At 39.2% G+C, this 20,702-nt stretch overlaps 1 protein-coding gene across 1 annotated transcript in view; it reads left to right on the forward strand.

Annotated features, from left to right (window-relative positions):
- The window catches only part of LOC115072305 (WAS/WASL-interacting protein family member 1-like), a 39,937-nt gene that overhangs the window by 6,421 nt on the left and 12,814 nt on the right, over positions 1-20,702 (forward strand). Inside the window, exons 3-4 of the mRNA XM_029569049.1 lie at positions 7,959-8,021; positions 10,214-10,366. Coding sequence (XP_029424909.1) covers positions 7,959-8,021 — 63 coding nt within the window. The 3' untranslated portion in view covers positions 10,214-10,366. The remainder of the gene's footprint in view (positions 1-7,958; positions 8,022-10,213; positions 10,367-20,702) is intronic.

The following is a 20,702-nucleotide window of genomic DNA, read 5'->3' on the forward strand; positions in this document are numbered from 1 at the left end:
TCATATGAGAGTCCATTGGAATTTCTTGACAAGGGCTTCCAAAAGCATCCCTCTATTGGGTTCCTCCTCATTTTTCTTTTGTCTGCCAAGGCTGGACTCTAGAGTGATGGATTCAGGATTTGCTTTGGGCATTTTGATAGCTGTTGGGGTGGTTAGAATTAGTGCCAGTTCCCTCTCAAAGGCCTCTAGATAGGGGGAGAAAATAAATTTATCCATCATTTTAGAACAGTAGCTGGTTGTCTCCCTTAGCTACAGGTGGGCACTACAGTATTGGAGACCAAGATTTGAAGCCTTACATCTGAGCAGTACTTTCTGTCCTGGTTAGGAACAAAATCATCAATGAGAACTAAATTATCTAAATAACTTTTTCTATAGACTTAAGCCTAATGTCTGGGAAGTATAATCCCTTGAACTCTTAAAGAAATATACTGATGACTTTACTCTTTGGTTATACTTTCCTTTTGGGTGTTTAAGACCATACAGTTGGCTCAAATAAATAATTTATTTTTTACACTTAAGATCATTTGATCTGTTCCTCAGGGTTCACATGGGCTTGGGAGGAGCTCCTGGCTTCTTTCTTTTACCAGTTCCATCTATGTGAAGATAAGTCAAAGGTCCTGCTCGATCATTTGGTTTCACTTGGAAGCATGAATGAAATGTTTCCTCTGAATTGACCCTTCTCTTTTGTAGACTGGACACTGGTTCAAGTCCATCTTGTGGGGTCTCCATGTCCTCCTTGAACAAGAGGGCAGCTGACTCACCACAGTTACAGGAAATTTTGAGAGATGTTCCATAGTCCCCTGGAACTTAGTTGACCTTGGAGGGCAAGGGATGAGGCCTCTTCTTAATGGCATTAATATCCTTAACAATTACAGCCTCTCTTCCAGCACATGCCTTGGCTGCATAATTAAGGCCCTGGCAGTCTTTTTCTCCACAAACTGTACATTTTGTATATTTTTCTGTCCCACTTGCTCTTTTTCATTGTAGTCTTGTGTAAGCATTATCAATAATAACCAAGCCACAGATTCAGTATTATGTTGTCTTGAAATTTCCTTTGCCAAAGAAATTAGTGCATTACTTTTAAATTTAACCTCAGGCAAGCTGCAAGGACAAAGGCAGAAAGTAGCCAGATTCTTTGCCAAAATACCACCTGAATGGCCTCTAGCCCAGTTTCCTTAGACATTTTGTTACTCTTTGAAACTTCATGAGCCAGAGCTGGGCCCCTAGTATTGAGTGAGTCCAAACTACACTCAATACTACTGTCTTCCAGGCTCCTACTAGAATGGCTCTTTAAGCTCTGCTCATAACATTAAGTGCTTTTCTAGTCCAAAGTTCCAAAGTCTTTCACGTTCCTTCAAAAAGCAACATGCTCAGGTTCTTCACAGCGGCACCCCACTCCTGGTACCAACTTCTGTATTAGTTACTTTTCTGTTGCTGTGATAAAACACCATCACCAAAAAGCAACTTATGGAAGAATGAGTTTATTTTGGCTTACAGTTCCAGAGGGATGAGAATTCATCATGGTAGGGAGGCATGGCAACAGGTAGGCATGGAAGCAGGAGCCAAAAGCTGAGAGCTCACATCTTCAATAGCAAACATGAAGCAGAGAGCAAACTACAAATGGGGCAAGGTTATGAATTCTCAAAGCTTACCCTGAGTGACATACTTCCACCAGTGTTCCAATATTTGAGTTTTTGTGGGACATTTCTCATTTAAACCACCAACTGAGGCCCTTGAACACTAGCCAAGCACTCTGTAACTAAGCGTCATTCCTAGCCATAAGTCTATGGGTGATGGTTAGTACTGATTTTCAACCTTATAGAATCCCTTGAGTGTTAAGCCTCTGGGCATACCTGTTAGGGAGTATCTAAATTAAGGTTAGTTTCTGGAATGTCTGTTAGAGATTATCTGGATTAGGTTAAGTGATGTGAGAGGACCTATCTTGACTGTGGGCAAGACCATTCCCTGGGTGTGGGTTTTAGACTGTATAAAATGCAGAAAGCTACCTGAGTACTAGTGTTTATCATTCTCTGATGGTGGATGTGCTAGGACCTGGCGCTTCAAGCTCATGCTACCTTGACTTCCCTGCCATAATAGACTGTGCCCTTGAACTGTGAGTTGAAATGAATTCTTTCTCCTCTGAGTTGCTTCTGGCAGTATATTTTATCACCGCAATAGGCAAAGAAACTAAGACACTGTCTTTCTAATATAGCAAAAGGCACTTTCATAGATAAAATGATGGATTTTAGGATAGGTAGCTTTTCCTGGGCAATTGGAGAGAGCCCAGTGTAATTGTATAAACCCTTAAAAACAGAAATGTTTTCTAACTAAAGACAGAGAGATGCAACTGGGAGAATTGGAGAGATATAAGTAACCATTTCTAGGAGCCAGAAAGGAAAGTAGATCTTAGTTCTAAACTGCAAGGAACTAAATTCAGCCAGCAACTTGAATAACTTGGGAAGCTCATTCCAACATCCTACTGAAATCTTAATTTTAGCCTTATTGAGATTCTAAACAGAGGATTCAGTTGAACTGCACTGTACTGAATTTCTTACCTACAGATCCATGAGATTATAAATGAGTGTTGTTTTAGGCCCCTAAATGTGTGTCAGTTTGTTATAGCAGCAGTATGAGATTTATACACGTAGTATATGAAGTTTTAGAGAAGGTTGGACTTGATTTTGAGAGGCTGTTACTCTCAGTGATCAGCTTAATTCTCTCAAGACTTGCTTGTAAACTGAGTTTGTGAAGGTTTATACTTGTTGTGTTGTCCTACCCTTAAAAGGTGGCCTTCTGGGCTCTGTAGTACATATAAGAGATGCTCAATAAAGATTTTATATTCTAGTTGAATAAAACTCAAGTGACTCATGTTCCTGTAAGTTTTAGTAGGTGTCCCATTTATCGTTCCCCAGTAGTTGTTCTCTTCCTGTTAGATAAGTTTTTTTTTTTTTTGCCCATCCTTGTAGAGTCTCACCCTACATGTGCTCAGCTTAACATTCAGCTGAAAGCTTTCAGAATGTTTTGAAGCACTTCCTTTGTATAGTTCTTCCTTTCTAGCACTGCTTATTACAAATTCTAGCCACATCACAATCTCAAAGCTCAATCTTTTTCTCCTAACTGCAGCTTTGCCTTTCTTTGTGCAGACCATGGTCTGAAAATACCCAAGGCATTGAATGAGGGCAATTGTAGGCCTCATCCCATTTGTTTTCCTTTCTATTAAAAAACTGCACTTTGGTGTAGTCCACGTTCCAGGTTTTAAAAATAGATACTATTTATATTTTGTCCAGTTTTCTTTTAAGAGCTATTCTGGTACCACTTATTTCATCCTGGCTAGAATCCTTGGCTATTATGGTTGTAGATGTTTTAAATGATATCCCCATTAAACACTTGTGATGACTTTGTGCCCTTCTCCTAATAGCAATTTAACATTTATACAAGTGCAAGATGATTTCCAGTTTGTTGTCTTTTTGATAAAAATATCATTTATTTATTGAATGGTTATCTTTACCTACAGTTCTTCCAAGACTAGTAACTCAGACTGGGAAGATGGCTCTGTGAGTAAAGTGTTTGCTGCACAAGTATAAAGACCTGAGTTCAAATCCCCAGAACCCACATAAAAGCCAGACATGGTAATACGAGCCTGCAGTCTTTCTATGGCAAGATGGGAGGCAGATACTGGAGAATTCAGGTAACTTGGTGCACACAGTGGAGACTGTAAAAGAGACCTTTCCTCACACAGCATAAAAGGTGAAGACTGACACTCAAGGCTGACTTCTGATATCCATCATATGTCATGGCTTATGTACATGCACACACCCACACAGAGAAACAGAGACACAGACACACATACATATACACGCACACAGACACAGACACACAGACACACACATAAATATTAGGCCTCTCCCCTCCAAAAAATTAGTCAGTGATGGGTGCAAAAAATGTGTTATGAACAATGATTATTTCTATAATAGTCTTGGTCTAAAGTAGACATTATCTTGAATTTGGGCTCAGAACAGCTAGGAATTCTTTGAGATAACAAGGAACAGAAAGCCTAATTAACAGTATCAGAATCAAGTAAGGGTTTATTTGTTTCTCTGAACAAGATCAGCAAAGCCAACTGCTGACAGTTGTCATTGTTGTCAAGACTACGAGCTCTGCTTTCCTCTTGGGTTGGGCAACATACTTTATTCCAGGAAAGAAAACAGGAATGGAAGATAGTGAAAAAAACATTAGAGCAAGCCACATCTTTCACTTCTGCCAGGAAGGAAGAGCTTTCCTAAGAGTCAATAGCAGATTTTTGTTTATATATAATCTTTAATGACAATGGGCTTAAGGAAAATAGGTAGTTTTATTTCCTATCTTCCATGACAAAAAGCAAGAAGAGATGTGTAACTAAGCCAATGTGTGCTAGAGAGAACACATAATTTTTTTCCCTGAAAACTGCTTTCACATGTATGATAGTGAAAAATCATCTCTGTTACCATTAAAGCCCAACTCCCACAAATCCTTTTCCTGATTTTCTGAATCCCTACAATATTTGCTAATGGTACTATTATATGTGGCATTTTATTTTTTTCTGATAGGGTCCTACTTTTAAAGTAAAGGAGTAAATATACTTAATATGTCCACCTGTAAATCACTTCCTTGTCTTTATGTATCATCTCATTCTGTCCTACAGAAAGGTTGATATATTACAGCCCCAGACTTAGAATATTCTGGTACATGTCCCAAAAAATACTGAAAACACACAATATTTGCAAAATCAGTTGAATTCCTATTTCCATATCTCCATTCCCTCTAACTCAATTCCCTATAACTTATTATAGTAGATATAGTTTTATCACAACCCAATGGTATTTAATGAACATAATATAAATGTGATTCTGTGTTTTAGCTTGAGTTCTTATGTCTTGTCACATCTTGAGAAGAACTTCATCAATATTATTTGATGGTCCAAGAGAGATGAAAGGCATATGGAGTAGGCAAGTGTTCATCCTCAGCCTACAGCTAGGTAGGTCCAGCTGAGCTACAGAACTATGCAGGTGTTTGCTGTTGAGCTAGTGAATTGTTTCATGCAACATATTGGAGCAGCAGGTAATTAGTACAGTGGAATTCTGAATTCACGTGCTCATTTCCAGAATTCGTATGTCCATCCCTTAGTAAATTACAAGAGCTGTTGACTGGCTTAATTATAGTCCCACCTCTGCTCTCATTCCCAAATAACTAAAATTGGCTCAGAAATGGAATATAATTGATCTCATGACTTGGGGGAAGGAAAATGCTGATTGTTACCAGAGGAAGGGAGTTGTTTTAAAACATAAGTGGAGGGTAAGATGGTTCATTCAGTAAATGGTAAATGTGTATGCTATGGAAGTATGAGGACTTGAGTTTGACTCTCTAGAACCTAGATAAAAAGCTGGGTATGGGGTATACACCCTTGTAATCCCAGGGCTGAGATAGGCAAAGATAGGCAGGACCCTGGAACTCTTTGGCCAGCCTGGCTTAATCCTGAGCCGATGAGCTTCTGGTTCAGTGAGAGAACAAATAAAGGTGGAGAACAACTGAGGAAAAATACTCGGGGTCAGCCTGTGGCTTCCACACATGCACACCCATACACATGCACGCTCAGGCATGCATACATGCTCACACCCACATTAACAAATAGACACACCAACAGTAGCAACACACACACACACACACACACACACACCAAGTAGGAAAAAGCTGTCATAATCCAGACTGGTGCTCCTTACATATACATTGCTCAATTTAAGGCAGATTGTAAAATCTCTTTCTCTTATTTGCATTTATGTTAATATTTATTTAATACATTAAAATTTACACTTATATCATTAAGATTGAGTTATATTACAATTAATATACAATATTAAATTGTAGTGACTTAGAAATATAGGATTTTAATTTTTCTCTTCCATTGTCTAGATGCGTGGAATCTGGCCAGGTATGGGGGCCCTGGTCTATAAAATCTCAGACATGAATGGTGCTTCTAATTTTCTGCTCTGCCAGCTCCAAGATGTGGGTCTCATTTTGTGTGCATTCCAAACAGTAATGGGTAGGTAGCTTCAGAGATAGGGTAAAGAACATATAGCAGCTGCCTTTTCATGGCGTAACTTGGAAGCCACCACATAGCCTTTCTGTTTACTGTAAGGTCCTAGCTGAAAGGGAGACGAGAATTATGTTGGTATCTTTCTTCAATGGATGTCCATGCCTCTAGCTGAAAATCCAGGCTCCTGAAAGAGAGAAAACATGGAGGCTGCTTCAGTGTTCCAGGAGTTTTTGAATGAATGTGTGAGAGGATCCATCACACATTACACATTAAAATTGGTTAATAAAGGCCAAAGACCTAATTCTCAATCTTAGATTTAGTACAAGTTTAAAGAACATATTTGGGGTTCAAATATTTATTCAAACTACTTTTGTAATAAGCAGGAAAGCAATAACTATTTGTTTTAGGATTCTTTTTAATTTCCACTCAGATTGAACTGTGGTGGGCTTATTTCAGTTTTGCTGATCTATTTTCAAAATGTCTAATCCTTTTAGGCCTCTACACAGGGAGTCAAGTGGTACTCTATTGGAATCCTTAATGCTAAAGAAAATATCACTCTTAAAATTATGACTTTTCTTAAGCTTAGGCAAGCATCCCTTCCAAAGCTTGGGTTATAAATATTTGCATTGAAGGGATTTGCTATCTAATGCTGACATTATGGGTAAGCTGTGTGCTAATCCATTGTTCTGTTGTTTAAGCAAAACACACCAAGCCTATTTCTAGTCTGTGAATAAATCTTGTGCTGCCATTCCCTAAAAACGACTGGGAGTTAACAACCAAGCTATTGATGTTTTTTTCCCCACAGTGGACCAAATACAGTCCTTAGCAATGCAGACAGTTCTCACTGTTAAATTCAAGGCGATAAAAGGAAAGTTTAAGTTTGATGTCTGAAGTTAGAAGAAGTTCTGTTTCATAGTATTTTACCAGAGGTTTATTTATAGCTCATTGTATAAAATATCAGATGTCTGGGTATGGAATATTCAAGCTAAACATTGAAATCCAGATGTATTTTGGAGTTAAGTACTGGTGTGTCCATCGAGTTAGATAAAATTTTTAAGATTTCATTGTATTCAGAAAATTTTGTTGATAAGAGGAAGACAGCATTGAGGACAAGTGAGAAGGAATACAACTACAAAAATTAATCTTATTATTATTATTATTGTGCATGTGTGTGTGTGACGTGTATATGATATGATGTATGTGTGTATGTGAGAGTGCAGGCACACTTGTACCATGGTGTACATATATAGGTCAGAGGAAAACATTCAGGAGTTGGTTCTCTTCTTCTGCCATTTGATCTGGGACTTGAACTCAGTTTTTCACATTTTGTGGCAATCACTTTTACCTGCTGAGCTAGCTTACTGGCCCCAAATATATAGCATATATATTAAATATTAGCATATATATTAGCATATATATTATTTTACTTTTTTGTAAAAAGTTGAAGTAACAAAAATTTTAATACCTTGATTCAGTAAATTATTAATAATCTTATTTTTTCTTTAAATATTTGATAGATGTGTATTCGATTTGAGTCAGGTATAACTTATGCCCTAGAAGTTAACCTGTCTCTCCTCTGGAGAAATTTACCACTTCCTACAAAAGACAAGCATTAAGTAATTACATTTGGAATGGAGATTTTAATGTCTTTGAAATATATTAGCATTTTAATTGCAGCACTGTAAAGATGTCTAAGTACCACATTTGCAAAAACAGTTTTATTCTCTGCTTCTTTCTGTGTTTTGCTAAATCCTACATAAACATGGTAATAATTCTTTATCTGTAATGTAGACAGGACTTGACCTGATCAACGAGTACTAAGTTATAGTTAGGAGCAGGAAGTTCTGGTGTGCAGTAAATTGGCCATAAATAATACCTTGTATTTCAGGAATCCAGAAGAAAGAAGTTGACTGGTTTAACACAAAGAAATCATAAGTGTTTCAGGAGATAGGTATGTGTAACCTGATTTAAACATTGTATGTGTCAAAACATTGCGCCATATGCTATTATCATATATAATTTTTTATAGTTTTATGTATCAGTAAAATTAATTTACATTTTAAAATATAGTTTTTTTCAAAATAACTGGAAAACATTTATTTAAAACTTAAAATATCGGTATTTGAAAAAAAATCTAAAGTACATTATACAATTTTTGCCATTTTAAAATATATAGAAGATAATTGACACATTAGCTAAATTTCTCTGGTAGTAGCATAATTGTTATAAACACAGGCTTAGATAATGACTTATTGAAGAAGAATATTTCTCCCTTTTGTGGTATGGTGAGTGATGCTTCAGGAGTTTAACAGGTCTCTTTATGTGGTGATTCATGGACTCAGGCTTCCACCACCTTGTGACTCATCCATGTACCAGAACCTTGTCTACATGTGTTGCTGAGTTCCCTCGGGTCTTTTGAGTGATCAGACAAACCATATAACATCTTTTTATGTGAATTTATTATGGTTTATGCCCTTGGGTCGGGAGGGGGTAAATGGAGGGACTTATATAGAAACAGCACGCCCCGCACCCAGCTCTGTGTAGCTCTTCCTGCGGTTCCACAGTCTCCATTAACTTTCATCTATGCATCTTGGGCCTGCAGTCTCGCCCCAGGTCGGTAAAGCCCCCCCCGCCCTTGGGTGAGATGCTGGGGCCATCTTTTTCTTCACTTCAGCTGTTGCCACTTCCGTCACAAGATGGCTCCCAGAAGCTCCTCCGCAGTCAATTCTCCGCAGCAGGTCCCACCCCTTGGAGGAAACAGGCAGTCTGGGACACAACATGCGTGGCCAAGTCTTGGTCACCATCTTGAGATTTTAGCCAGCCAGAAGATAGCAGTGTGGTTGGGGCACATCTCTCTTAAAGGCAAGAGAGAACCTGCTCTTGATCCCCAGAACCTATCTTAGAAAAGATGGGGCTGGAGCGATGGCTCAACGGTTAAGATCACGGGCTTCCCTTGCAAAGGACCAGGGTTTGGTTCCCAGTACCCACATGACTGCAAACAACTGCCTGTAATTCCAGTTCCAGGGGATCTGATGCCATTTCTGAACTCCATAGGGATTGCACAACATGGATATACCCACATACATGCAGGCAAAACACTCATATACATCAAACAAAAATAAATGAATCAAACACACACGCATGCACACACACAAACAAAACAAACAAAAAACCCAAACCTTTTAAGTAGTGAGTGCTGTAATTCCAGTGCTGGGGATGCTGAAACATGTAGGCCTCTGGGGCATACTGGCAAATTCCAGGCTAGTCTCAAAATGCAAGGTGGGAGTCAGAAAAATGGCTCAGTGGGTAGAGGTACTCATGCATGGGCCCTAATACGATGGCAGTGATTTTAAAGGGCAAGCCCAAAGATCACAAACCACCATCTGAAAAGCTAACTGATTCTGGATTGCAATGGGGGAAACGTACTCTGGTGTCTTCTCTCCAAGCCAAATTATTTAGATACAGTCTCAAAATGCAAGGTGGGAGTCAGAAAAATGGCTCAGTGGGTAGAGGCACTCATGCATGGGCCCTAATACAATGGCAGTGATTTTAAAGGGCAAGCCCAAAGATCACAAACCACCATCTGAAAAGCTAACTGATTCTGGATTGCAATGGGGGAAACGTACTCTGGTGTCTTCTCTCCAAGCCAAATTATTTAGATAGCTCTCATTACAATGAGAACATGTCAAGAGGGTAAACAAGAAAGCAGGAAGTGAAGTACGGGGTAGAAGATCCAGACAAAACCTTGGGTTGTATTTACAGACACATGGGAAGTAAATAAAGTGAGAGCTTACTAAAATTGAAGAAAGTCACTTGCCGAAGAGTCTGTAAACATATTACTCTGACGACCATGGATCTAAGGGTCTACAAACTGAACTGTAGGCTACATAGATTCCCCCAGAGGAATACATCCCCCAAACCATCTTCAGATATGGTCAAGAAGAATAACAGATGATGGTCCTTCCAGAGAGCAGGAATAGATGCAATAAAAAAACTTCTGCTGCCAAGACCAAACTTTGAGGTCCCTGTCTGGTTAGTTTCCATCTGCGTTTTGTACCAGTGACTGAATGCTTTTCATTCTTGCCTTTTCTGAGTGGAAGTTTGGGTTATGGTTATCTGTCCCTGCTCCACTGTTTATTCCAGTACAGGGAGGAGAGACACAAAGGGAAGAATGTTCCTTGCCTTCAGGTGACAAGTCACCAGACAACTAGGAGCTACATCTGGACCCAAGTGAGAGGACAGAGCCCCACCCAAGACAGACTGGATGGAATTTTGAAGTGCCTCTTCCAGAAAAGGGTGAATAATGCTCCTTTTATTTTACATTGAGAAACAATGAATGTGAAAGGAAAGATACATGCAAAAACATGGTTGCCAAAGTAACAGGCAACCGAAGAGATAGCTACCAAACCATTCTTTCTTAGCACAGAATTAGGCTACATTTTCCAGTCTCTTTTGTAAACTGATATGATGAGCTGACTATATGTTCAGCGTGAAATAGGAGTGGGTATGATATGTGCCTGCTTTTTCAGGGCTTTTACCTACTGAATCATCTCCTTGCCCCTATAAACATTTTTGTCTACTTTTGGGGGGCCATTTAGTCATTTCTCTTGGGTAAATACTGAGTAGAATTGCTGGGTCATAGAGTAGGTGGATATTTTGACAGTTCACAGTAACAGCCTACCAAATAGTTTTCCAAAGTGTTCATATGTTTTATACCTAACAGTTTATGTGAGCTATGTTTATATCCTTGCAAGGACGATGTTGTCAGCCTTTACTTTTAGCCATTCTAAAGTACATAAACCTTCTAGAAGACAGAGATATGAAATTATCTCTGGGACCTTGAAGGAAGAAAAGATTTCTTAAGTCACTACAAGTCACTAATCACGAAAAAGCTGAATTAATCAGTTAAAAGCTTCTACTCCCTGAAAGGCAAAGTTAATAAATTGAAAAAGCTTATGTGTCTTGGTGATAAAACAGTTGCCTAGCATGAGCAAAGCACTTGACTGTGTCCACAACATCACACATAAAAAACAATAAACAAGACAAACCATAAATGGGGACTATTTTATAATATGTTTATGAGATAAAGGATTTGTACCCAGAATCTACAAGCAACTTTCATCTCAGTACTCGAAATATATGTAATCAAAATTTCAAAAATTGGTCAAAGTACTTGAATAGATATTTAACAAAGTATTATACACAGGTCCACAGAAAGCATGAAGGGTGCAAATCATTAGTTATCAGTAAAACGAAAAATTAAAGGATTTCAATAAATATATAGGAAAGTTTTAATTATTTCCATCACATCAGTTGCATATTGATACACACACACACACACACACACACACGCACACACACACACACTTGAGACTGATGATTTATTTTACTGGATGATTAATTGAAATTTACACTTGTAGCTGGAAAATTACTCATTCCTCTGAAAAGTGTGGGTGACAGGTGCAAGCATGGGTGACGCGGGGCACCCTGGGAAAAGGTGTGGAGCCGAGGCCATATTGGAACTCAGGGAATGAGGTGTGTGGCCGAGGAGTTGCGAACAGCGGGGGTGAGAATAGCTGGGTGAAAGGCTTGGACTCCCTGCCTGTCTCGCAGGCTCTGCAGGGTGAGATGAGTGCTCAGACTGTGGGGTGAGACGGCACGTGGGCGTGGTGCATGAAAGCTGATGGAGACTATGGACAGGCTTCAATGGCGCGTGGGTTATGAGAAGCTGTTTCTTTGTAAGTCACCCCCTCCCAAATGTCATATAAAGTATACAAAATTCAAGTAGAACTGTTAGTTCAGTTTTATTAGCCAGTGTCAGAGCCGGGAGACCCCATGACTGAGGGTCAGTCTCCCAGAGGGCCAGAAGGGGAAAATTTAGTGATACAACCCTTAAGAAAGAAATTACCTAAATATGGGAATGACTTTTACCTAAGCTTGTAGTCAAAGTTAATCTTACGTTTTGAGATCATTAAACAGTATATCAGCTTGTTTGTAACATGAACAAGCTTATTAGGCCTTTGTCTCTTAGTTTGGTTTTCTGTTGCTGTGATAAAACCTGGACTGAAAGCAGTTCTGGAAGGGAAGGGTTTATTTGCCTTAAATATTCTGATCACAGTCAATCATTGAGGGAAGCCAAGGCAGGAACTCAAGCAAAGCAGGAGCCTTGAGGTAGAACCACAGACAAAAGCTGAGTACTGGCTTGCTTCCCTTGACTTTTCAGCTACTTTTCTTAAATGGGCCAGGTTCCACTACCCAGGGATAGAGCTGTCCACAGGAGGTTGAGCCCCTCTTACATCAATTAACAATTAAGAAAATGCCCCAAACACATGACCACAGACCAGTCTGATGAAGAAAATTCCCTAATTGAGGTTCCTTCTTCCCAGGTAATTGTGTCAAGTTGACACAAACTACCAGCACTGGCTCCTCTTGGAGCCTAAATATATAACATTAATTCCTCATGCTCCTTCCTGCCCTTAACCCAGAATAACATACACACGTGTGTGTGTGTGTGTGTGTGTGTGTGTGTGTCCCTTAACCCAGAATAACATACACATGTGTGTGTGTGTGTGTGTATGTGTGTGTGTGTGGTGTGACTATCAAGTACTGCAAGCAGTGAATATTCCTTGAAAGCAATGGATTGTTCCATTTGTGTTGCAGAGAGCAGGTGGGAGTAGACTGATAGTGTCTGTTTGTGTGTGTGGTTCCAGGTCAGTAGAGGTCAGAAAAGGAAATCCTCTGATAAGACAAATTCTGCTTTTCCTTCCCCATTTCATGCTGAATGTACAGTTTCAGTAAAGGGGGAGCAAGACCTTTGTTTTAGAACACGAAGAACAAGTTCTCAGGAGACTTTGGGCCTCACTTTTGGCTTAAATGTATGCTGAGTCAGGCTGTTCTTATTCAGGGATCACTGTAATGTGGCATTGCACAGCCACACCTAAATCACTTGTAACTTTTCTTTCATTTTGAAGTTAAAATGTTTTTTGAGATGATTTAATGACCATTTTATAACGTATGTTTTGTAATTTTTGAAGTTAATATTACTAAATTACCTAGTAATTTGCTAATCAATGTGGCATAAATTATAAAATTGAACTTCTTGGGGACTGGAAAAATGGCTCCGCAGTTAAGAGCACTTGCTATTCTTGCAGAAGACCTAGGTTCAGTTCCCAGTACCCAAATGCAACTTACAATCACCAGTAACTTCAGGGGTCCAATGCCCTCTTGTGACCTCAGTGGGCACTGGACATGAACATTGTGCACCTACCTACAGGTAAGCACATACACATAAAATAAAAATTAAAAAATCTTTTAAAGAATGAACTTATTTCTCTTCATACTTCTTGCTTTCCCCTTTTTCTGCTTTTCCTCTGGTTTCTCTAATTCCCATGATGCAGAATTCAAAGCAGAGGAGCTAATGGTTAGCTGTATTTTCCTTGCTCTTAACTACAACTAAAACTAAGTTCAATAGTATTATCACCATGAGCCCTTTAATGTATCCCCATCTTCACAGCAGATCTGGAAGCTTATTTCAGCCTTTCTGAAAATAATGGACATTTATCATATTAGTAATTCAAACAGAGAGGACAAGTTTTAAAGGCTTCCAAGATCCTAAAAGTGATGAGGCGTCTAACTTACTCAATGTTGGGATTGCTTACATTTGGGGCAGCATAAACCTTTGTTTTAGGGGATTCCTGTGCATTGGTGACTATTGATTTCTCTGGCTTCTATCCAGGAAGTGCCGGTACATCATGTCCCCTGAGACCCACCTCAGCCTTCTCCAGTTCTTGATAACTATGCCACCCCTGAGAATGACTGTTGTTGAGTTTACCCTAATGATAGATTAACTTCAGTAACTATTGTATATTTTCTGACTCCTCCAGACTTCAGTTATGAGAATGCACTAGAAATCTTTGGACTCTTCTGTACTGAAGAATATTGGCTAAAATCACCTCTGATAATACAAAAGTGAATCTAGTTATTTGTAGATAAACTTGGACTTAATGTCTTTTAAGTCACTCTAGGTTAAAAATTATGCCAGTTCTGGAGTCTACCTTTTTCGCTTGAGGATAATAGTCTTGTTCCTTTGTATAGTTTTGACAGGATGGAGAGGCATGTGGTGAGGGAGAGAATGTATCTGCTCTCTGGTGTTTATGTTGTTTGTCAGAGACTGAAATTCCTACAATTATAAAACCCTTAGTTGACTGATTCATATTTTGAGTTTTGACAATAGTTCAAGTCCATTCAGTCCCCGGTTGTCTTTTTCAAGTAACTTCTGAAGACTGTTTGCAGATGTAGGCAAAGTTTATTTCTTAACCTTTATTAGCCAGAGGCATTGTTAGAGAGGTCCACACTGACTCTGATTTGATTCTCGGGTACCAAGTTGATAGGGTAGATCTAGATCACAGTTTTCTTCACCTTTGTTTATTCTTAGCTTCTAACCAGGGGGACAGGGTCAGAGTCTAGTCTTCTTTGTATATGGATTTATCCTTCTTGCTGCTCTTTATGCAATTCAAGAAACTCTTAGATCTGAGGGTCATCTGACTTTTGTGGGATTGACTTTTCTTCTGTTAAAAATGGGAATTTTATCTCATAAATTTCAAAATCAATTATCACTATGTATTCAATCTGCTGTCCTATTATGTAATCAGCTTATTTACATTTATCTAACCTTTAGGGAAACAATAAAAACAATCATAACTTATGAGGCCTTGAACTCCTATAGTAATGGACTTCTACAAGCTAAGCTAAGTATATAGCTTTAGTATTAAACTATGTTCTCCATTTTCCCCTCATGAAGCTTCTTTGCCCTTGGTCTGGAATAAAGTGTGTGCGTGCATGCGTGTGTGTGTGCGTGCATGTGTGCGTGTGTGTGTGTGTGTGTGTGTATGTGTGTGTGTATCATCACTGAAAGCAGCAACCTTGGAAGCATGTTGAAAGCAACAAATTATCCACAGTATATGTTGTAAAGCAAAATGTGGACTCAGGTTGATAACATCTGTTTGTGGTATTATATATTGTCCTGGGTCAGCTGGGATCAGAAAAGGTAAACTCTTCCCTGATTAGACAAAGTTCCTCATTCCTTTCCAATATCATGACTGATGTACTATTAAATGAATAGAGTGCACCCTTGGTTGGAGGAACAGTTTTGAGAGACATGAGACGGGACTGTTGAGAGGACAGGTCTGGCTTGCTCTTGGTATAAATGACTCCAGGAGTTAGACTTTCTTTGTTCAGGCACTGCTGTCTTGTGGCATCTGCCACAAGCTGTGATACCCCTTTAATCTCCAGGTTCACCCTGGATTTAGTTCACCCGACTTTCTAGGTTGTTATCCCCTTCCTCTGTCACTGCTCCATGAGCATCCCTCCCAAAGCTATGGCCTTGGCTGAAGAAGATGATGTTCACCAATAAGGGGGAACTGTTTCCAGTCAAGAGTGTAGAACACAGCTACTTCTCTGCTTGAATCTCCCAACAAGCTTTCAAGATACTCTTACCGACTTGATGCCAGAGCTTGCATGAAGAAAAGGGTTTAATGGCTTTCTGCAAGTATTCTTCCAGAGTCTTTACTGTTTTAGAACATTCTTTTTGAATCTAAATCCCAAGAGTATGAAATCCTTTTATCTTAATGTTTCTTCTCTGAGAAATATCTCAATTTAAATCAGATGATGGAAGGTCTTATGTCAGTAAGAAAATTACCACAATTACATTTAAAAAAATCTCATCATTTTTATCACTTGGCATATGAACACAGACTTGCTTTATCTCCCCAGAGTCAACACCCCAGTGTCTTCTTAGCTTTGTTGTGTGCATCTGGCTCTTCCATCTCTGTGATTACTCTTCCCTATTAGCATGATTAGCATTTTGCAATAGGCCATCAGTGAAATTGTAGTTTTAGTCCTCACGTATTTTGCATCCTACATGCTAGTCCAGAAGACTCTAATTAATAGTGCAGAAACATTCAGTGGTACCATATTGCCTGAGATGTGACATTTAACATTCTTCATATCTGACACCAACCCAGTTGTTCTAATGACCCAGAACAAAGTATTTTGCCTCATTTCTTCCTTTCATGAAATCCCTAGTTTATTTTTGTAGAAGAAAACACTGGGGGCTTATTTTGTGTGGGGCACCATATCAGATCCTTTGGAATGAATGAAAGACTTTAGACATTTTGATTGAATGATTGTTGATGCTAAGAAGTAGGAACAATAGGAACTAAGAAGACAATGAAAGTGCTAATTTCAGTGCTAGTTTTCATGCTTCTATGTATTTGTATAATTTGGCCAAAAGTGGGAAAGAAGAAAGTCACTGACTGTTTCCCAAGGGAGATGAAATGAAGGTATAGAACAGAGGATAAGGACTGTGTTTCAGACACAGTTCTCAGCTGCAGTAAGAAATGCAGGTGTGCAACATTATGATGCCTGGAGAGCTTTTATTTTTAAAGTTTTAAAGGCCTTTAAAGAGCCATGTGGAAACCTACCACTAAGGGTTCCATAGACCTTCAAACAATACTGGCCATTGCTCTTGGTTACACAACATAACTTTATGGTAAGATCCTATTGCTGAAGACACTACATATAAAAGCAATTAAAAAAAAAGGAGAAATCAGGCTGGTACTGACTTAAGAGATTTGTCTATACTAGCTAGCTTTCACAATGCTGGAAGGTGCTATGCATGCCACTGGAAGAGAAAATTAATCATCAACCTTACCCAGTTGTGAATCCTGTGAACTCCATAAACAACTGGCCTGGCAAGGTATACCCCCTGGTATAATAGTGGCATGAATAATATTGGAGTAACTAACCATCTTCTAATTGGATTTAAGGTCCACTTCTTGAGATGGAGCCCATACCTGACATTGATATCAGGCCTAAGAACTTGAGACTAAACAGACTAAAGGCCACAAAGAAGAGCCTAATACTATTATTCTGCTAAATAGATGTAGTATTAAAACTTACTCCTAATGTCTTATTTTTATATTTATAGATTAATGCATCTCTCAACTTTCAGCAGAGAAGCTTCCTCATGCAGAAGATGATGATTAACTTTGAAACTCAAAACTAGCCAATGGGTAGAGAATAAGAGGCTGTAGAATGCTTATCCCCGAATAGAACACATATCAAACTTCCACCTCCCAAGGCTCAGGGATCATTTCAGAAGAGGGGGCAGAAAGATTACAAGAGCCAGAGGTGGTGGGGGACCACAGTGAAACAGAGTCTTCCAGACAGCTGGTCAGTTACTTACATGAACTCACAGCAATAGTGACAGCATGCACAAGTCCTATGCAAGTTCAAACCAGGTGAAATCCCAGCACAGATGTGGGTAAGAAACCTCAAATCTACTTGAGGAACTATTGACAACTGATGGCTGCTGGGAAGGGGAGAGTCAGTCTCACTTAAGTATGAGACTCTTGGTAGGTTGACCAAGCTCCAGTGGATTGGCCCACATTGAAGGGCATCTGGGGGATACAACTTTGGTGCTATAGGCCTTAATGTATACACACACGTACATATATATCTATATCTATTTTTCTGTCTGTCTGTCTCTATCTCTTTCTGTCATCTATGTATCTATCATAGAGTGCTTAAAATCAGGCAGGGGATAGTAGGGGAATACAGATGGGAAAGAGGATCTAAAAATCAGTCAAAATATATTGTATGACATTCTCAAAACTCAACAAAGATGCTGGATAAAAAAGCCAAGATAGAATAAATCGTGGACCTCAGCCAGCATGCTGGCCTGGGCTTCACACGGTGGCTCAACAAGTTTCCAAGGGGACAGGCCTTGTGAAGCTTGTATTCAGAACTGATACAACTGTAGCTTTTTGGCTATGCACTTGGTGGGAGGAGTGTCAAGGCCAGGTTTCCAAAGGATATGGAAGGAAATAATGGCAAGCAGTCTCAAACTATCCAAAGACTGAACCTAGCTGAACAGCAGCCAAGCTTGATTCTTTGGATCAGGTTTTGAAATCTCATTTGTTAATAAAACTCTTCTTGGGATCTGGAGAGATGACTCAGTCAATAAAGTACTTACTGAGCAAGCATGAGAACCTGATTTTGGATTTCCAGAAACCACATAAGAAGCTGAGCATATATGTAGTCCCAGCACAAGGAGACAGGAGGCTCCTTAGGCTCTCTGACTAGATAACCCAGCTGAATCAGTCAGCACCAAATCCAGTGAGAGACTCTGGCTCATAAAATGAGGTGGAGAACAACTGAGGAAGACACCTGATGTCAACCTCTGACCTCTGCACACATGCACACATACTTGTACTATCTCTACATGTACATACCTGAACACATACACCATATGCATATACTACACACACACACACACACACACACATACATACAGACAAACACAATGACACATATACACACAAACACACAAATTCTTGTTAACTTCAGCCTAAATTTTCTTTAATAATTAATTGAGAATTTCATACACGTATATAAGCAGATAAGCTATTTTGATCAAATCCATGCCTATGCCCTCTCCTCTAAATCCTCCCGTATCTCCTCATCACTTTTTTTCTGTTACCTTCATGTACTCTTTCTTCTTTTTGCTACTCTAACATTCCCCCCTCTGAAAAGGTAACCCTAAAATATTTTAAGGATTAGATAAGAGCTCCCAAATACTTTTGATGTTTTTGGCCTTTCGAATGGAATATGTTGCTAAAAGGCCCAAGGACATTTTGAGTTTTAGCCAAGAAACTGGCTACTTTATTTTGGGGTCTTTTTATACTAACTGTCTATCCAAGTCCTACCTCCTATTCTTATCACACCATCCTCTGAAGAGGTTACCCAACTTGTGGATAGGGAATTGGGACGCAGACCTTTCTGGCTTCTTCCATGCTGAACAGGGACACAAAGTGAGGTAATTGGGGTCCCCCTTCAGTGGGTCTATCTAAAAGACTCTCAGATTGCATAACTCTTATCTGTAGTGGGGAAAGAAAGTCCTTGACTGGTGAATAGGAGATGTGAAGGAGAAGTAAAGGCAAGAGTAATTAGTATTACAAGTTCTAGAAAGGGAACTAGAAAAAAGTCAGAACGGCAAATTTCAAATGATCATATGAGAGTCCATTGGAATTTCTTGATGAGAGCTTCCAACAGCATCCCTCTATTGTGTTCCTCCTTATTTCTCTTTTGTCTGCCAATTCAGGATTTGCTTTCAGGCATTTTGGTAGCTGTTGGAGTGATTGGAATCTGTGTCAGTTCCCTCTGAATAGTTTCTAGATAGGGGGAGAAAACAAATTTAATTATCATTTTAGAACAATAGTGGGTTGTCTACCTTAGCTACAGGTGGGCACTACAGCATTGAAGACCAAGATTTGAAGTCTTATGTCTGAGTAGCACTTTCTGATTCAGAACAAAGTCATCAATGAGAAATAATTGTCGGAATAACTTTTTATACGGACTTAAGCCTAATGTCTGAGAAGTATAATCCCTTGAACTCTTAAAGAAATATACTGATGATTTTACTCTGTGGTTATACTTTCCTTTTGGCTGTTTAAGACCATATAGTTGGCCCAAATAAATCAATTTATATTTACACTTAAGGTCATTTGAGGATCTGTTCCTCAGGGGTCACATGGGCTTGGGAGGATTCCCCAGCTCCTTTCTTTTACCAGTTCCATCTATGTGAAGATAAGTCAAAGATCCTGCTCAAAGCATGGAAGAAATATTTCCTCTGAGTTGACCCTTCTCTTTGTAGACTGGATACTGATTCAAGTCCATCTCGTCAGGTTCCATGTCCTCCCTGAACAAGAGGACAGGTGACTCACCACAGTTATAGGACATTTTGAGAGATGTTCCATAGTCCTCTGGAACTTAGGCAACCTTGGAGGGCATGGGACAAAAACTGTCTTTAAGTCCCTCTGACCAGATTAGTATAGGCCTCACAGAGTGGCTTTAACATACAATAAGGTTAGTTCTACCATGTGCTACACAGATAAAGCTTGGGTGAAAACACCAAATGTTTTGACTAGAGACATATTTTGTTCCTTAAACTAGTTTACTAAACTATGACCTTAGAAATTTTAAGATTATGTGTATATTATTTTTGTCTCATCCTTTATATATCATAACAAACCTACAGAGACCTTCATTACTTGCTTAGACTTTCTATTTTTTTCTATTTTGGAAAATATCTCCATTCCCATATTCTTTTAACATCTTTTACATTCTCATTTTCTTTTTTCTAGTAATTATAAGGCATAATAACATTAACAAATAAATTTTCCATCTGTTGTAAGAATTATTTTCCTGGGAATGCTAAGCAATGCTTATTCCCTTTAAGGTTCTAGCGTCAAGCCAATGTTTGATTAAACTTTTACTGGGGAGCCAATGAATTTATTGAGCTTACTTACTGAGATAACTGATGGGTTGCTTAGGTGTATGTATGACCTGAGGGTATACACACTGGAAAGCCTTTACCCAGCATGGGTCATGCCTGCTCTTCGTAGTCTTCCTCAGATTGTATACTTTAGCCCACCCAAAATCCAGGAGGCCATGTGTGATTAGGGCCAAATTAGCCCCAGATTGTATACTTTAGCCTTCCCCAAATCCAGGAGACCATGTGTGATTAGGGCCAAATTACATACAGTTGGCTGGAAGGAGTGGCTGGATACTC

This window comes from Nannospalax galili, unplaced genomic scaffold (assembly GCF_000622305.1).
Source record: "Nannospalax galili isolate Female #2095 unplaced genomic scaffold, S.galili_v1.0 scaffold972, whole genome shotgun sequence".
NCBI classification, from domain to species: Eukaryota; Metazoa; Chordata; class Mammalia; order Rodentia; family Spalacidae; genus Nannospalax; species Nannospalax galili.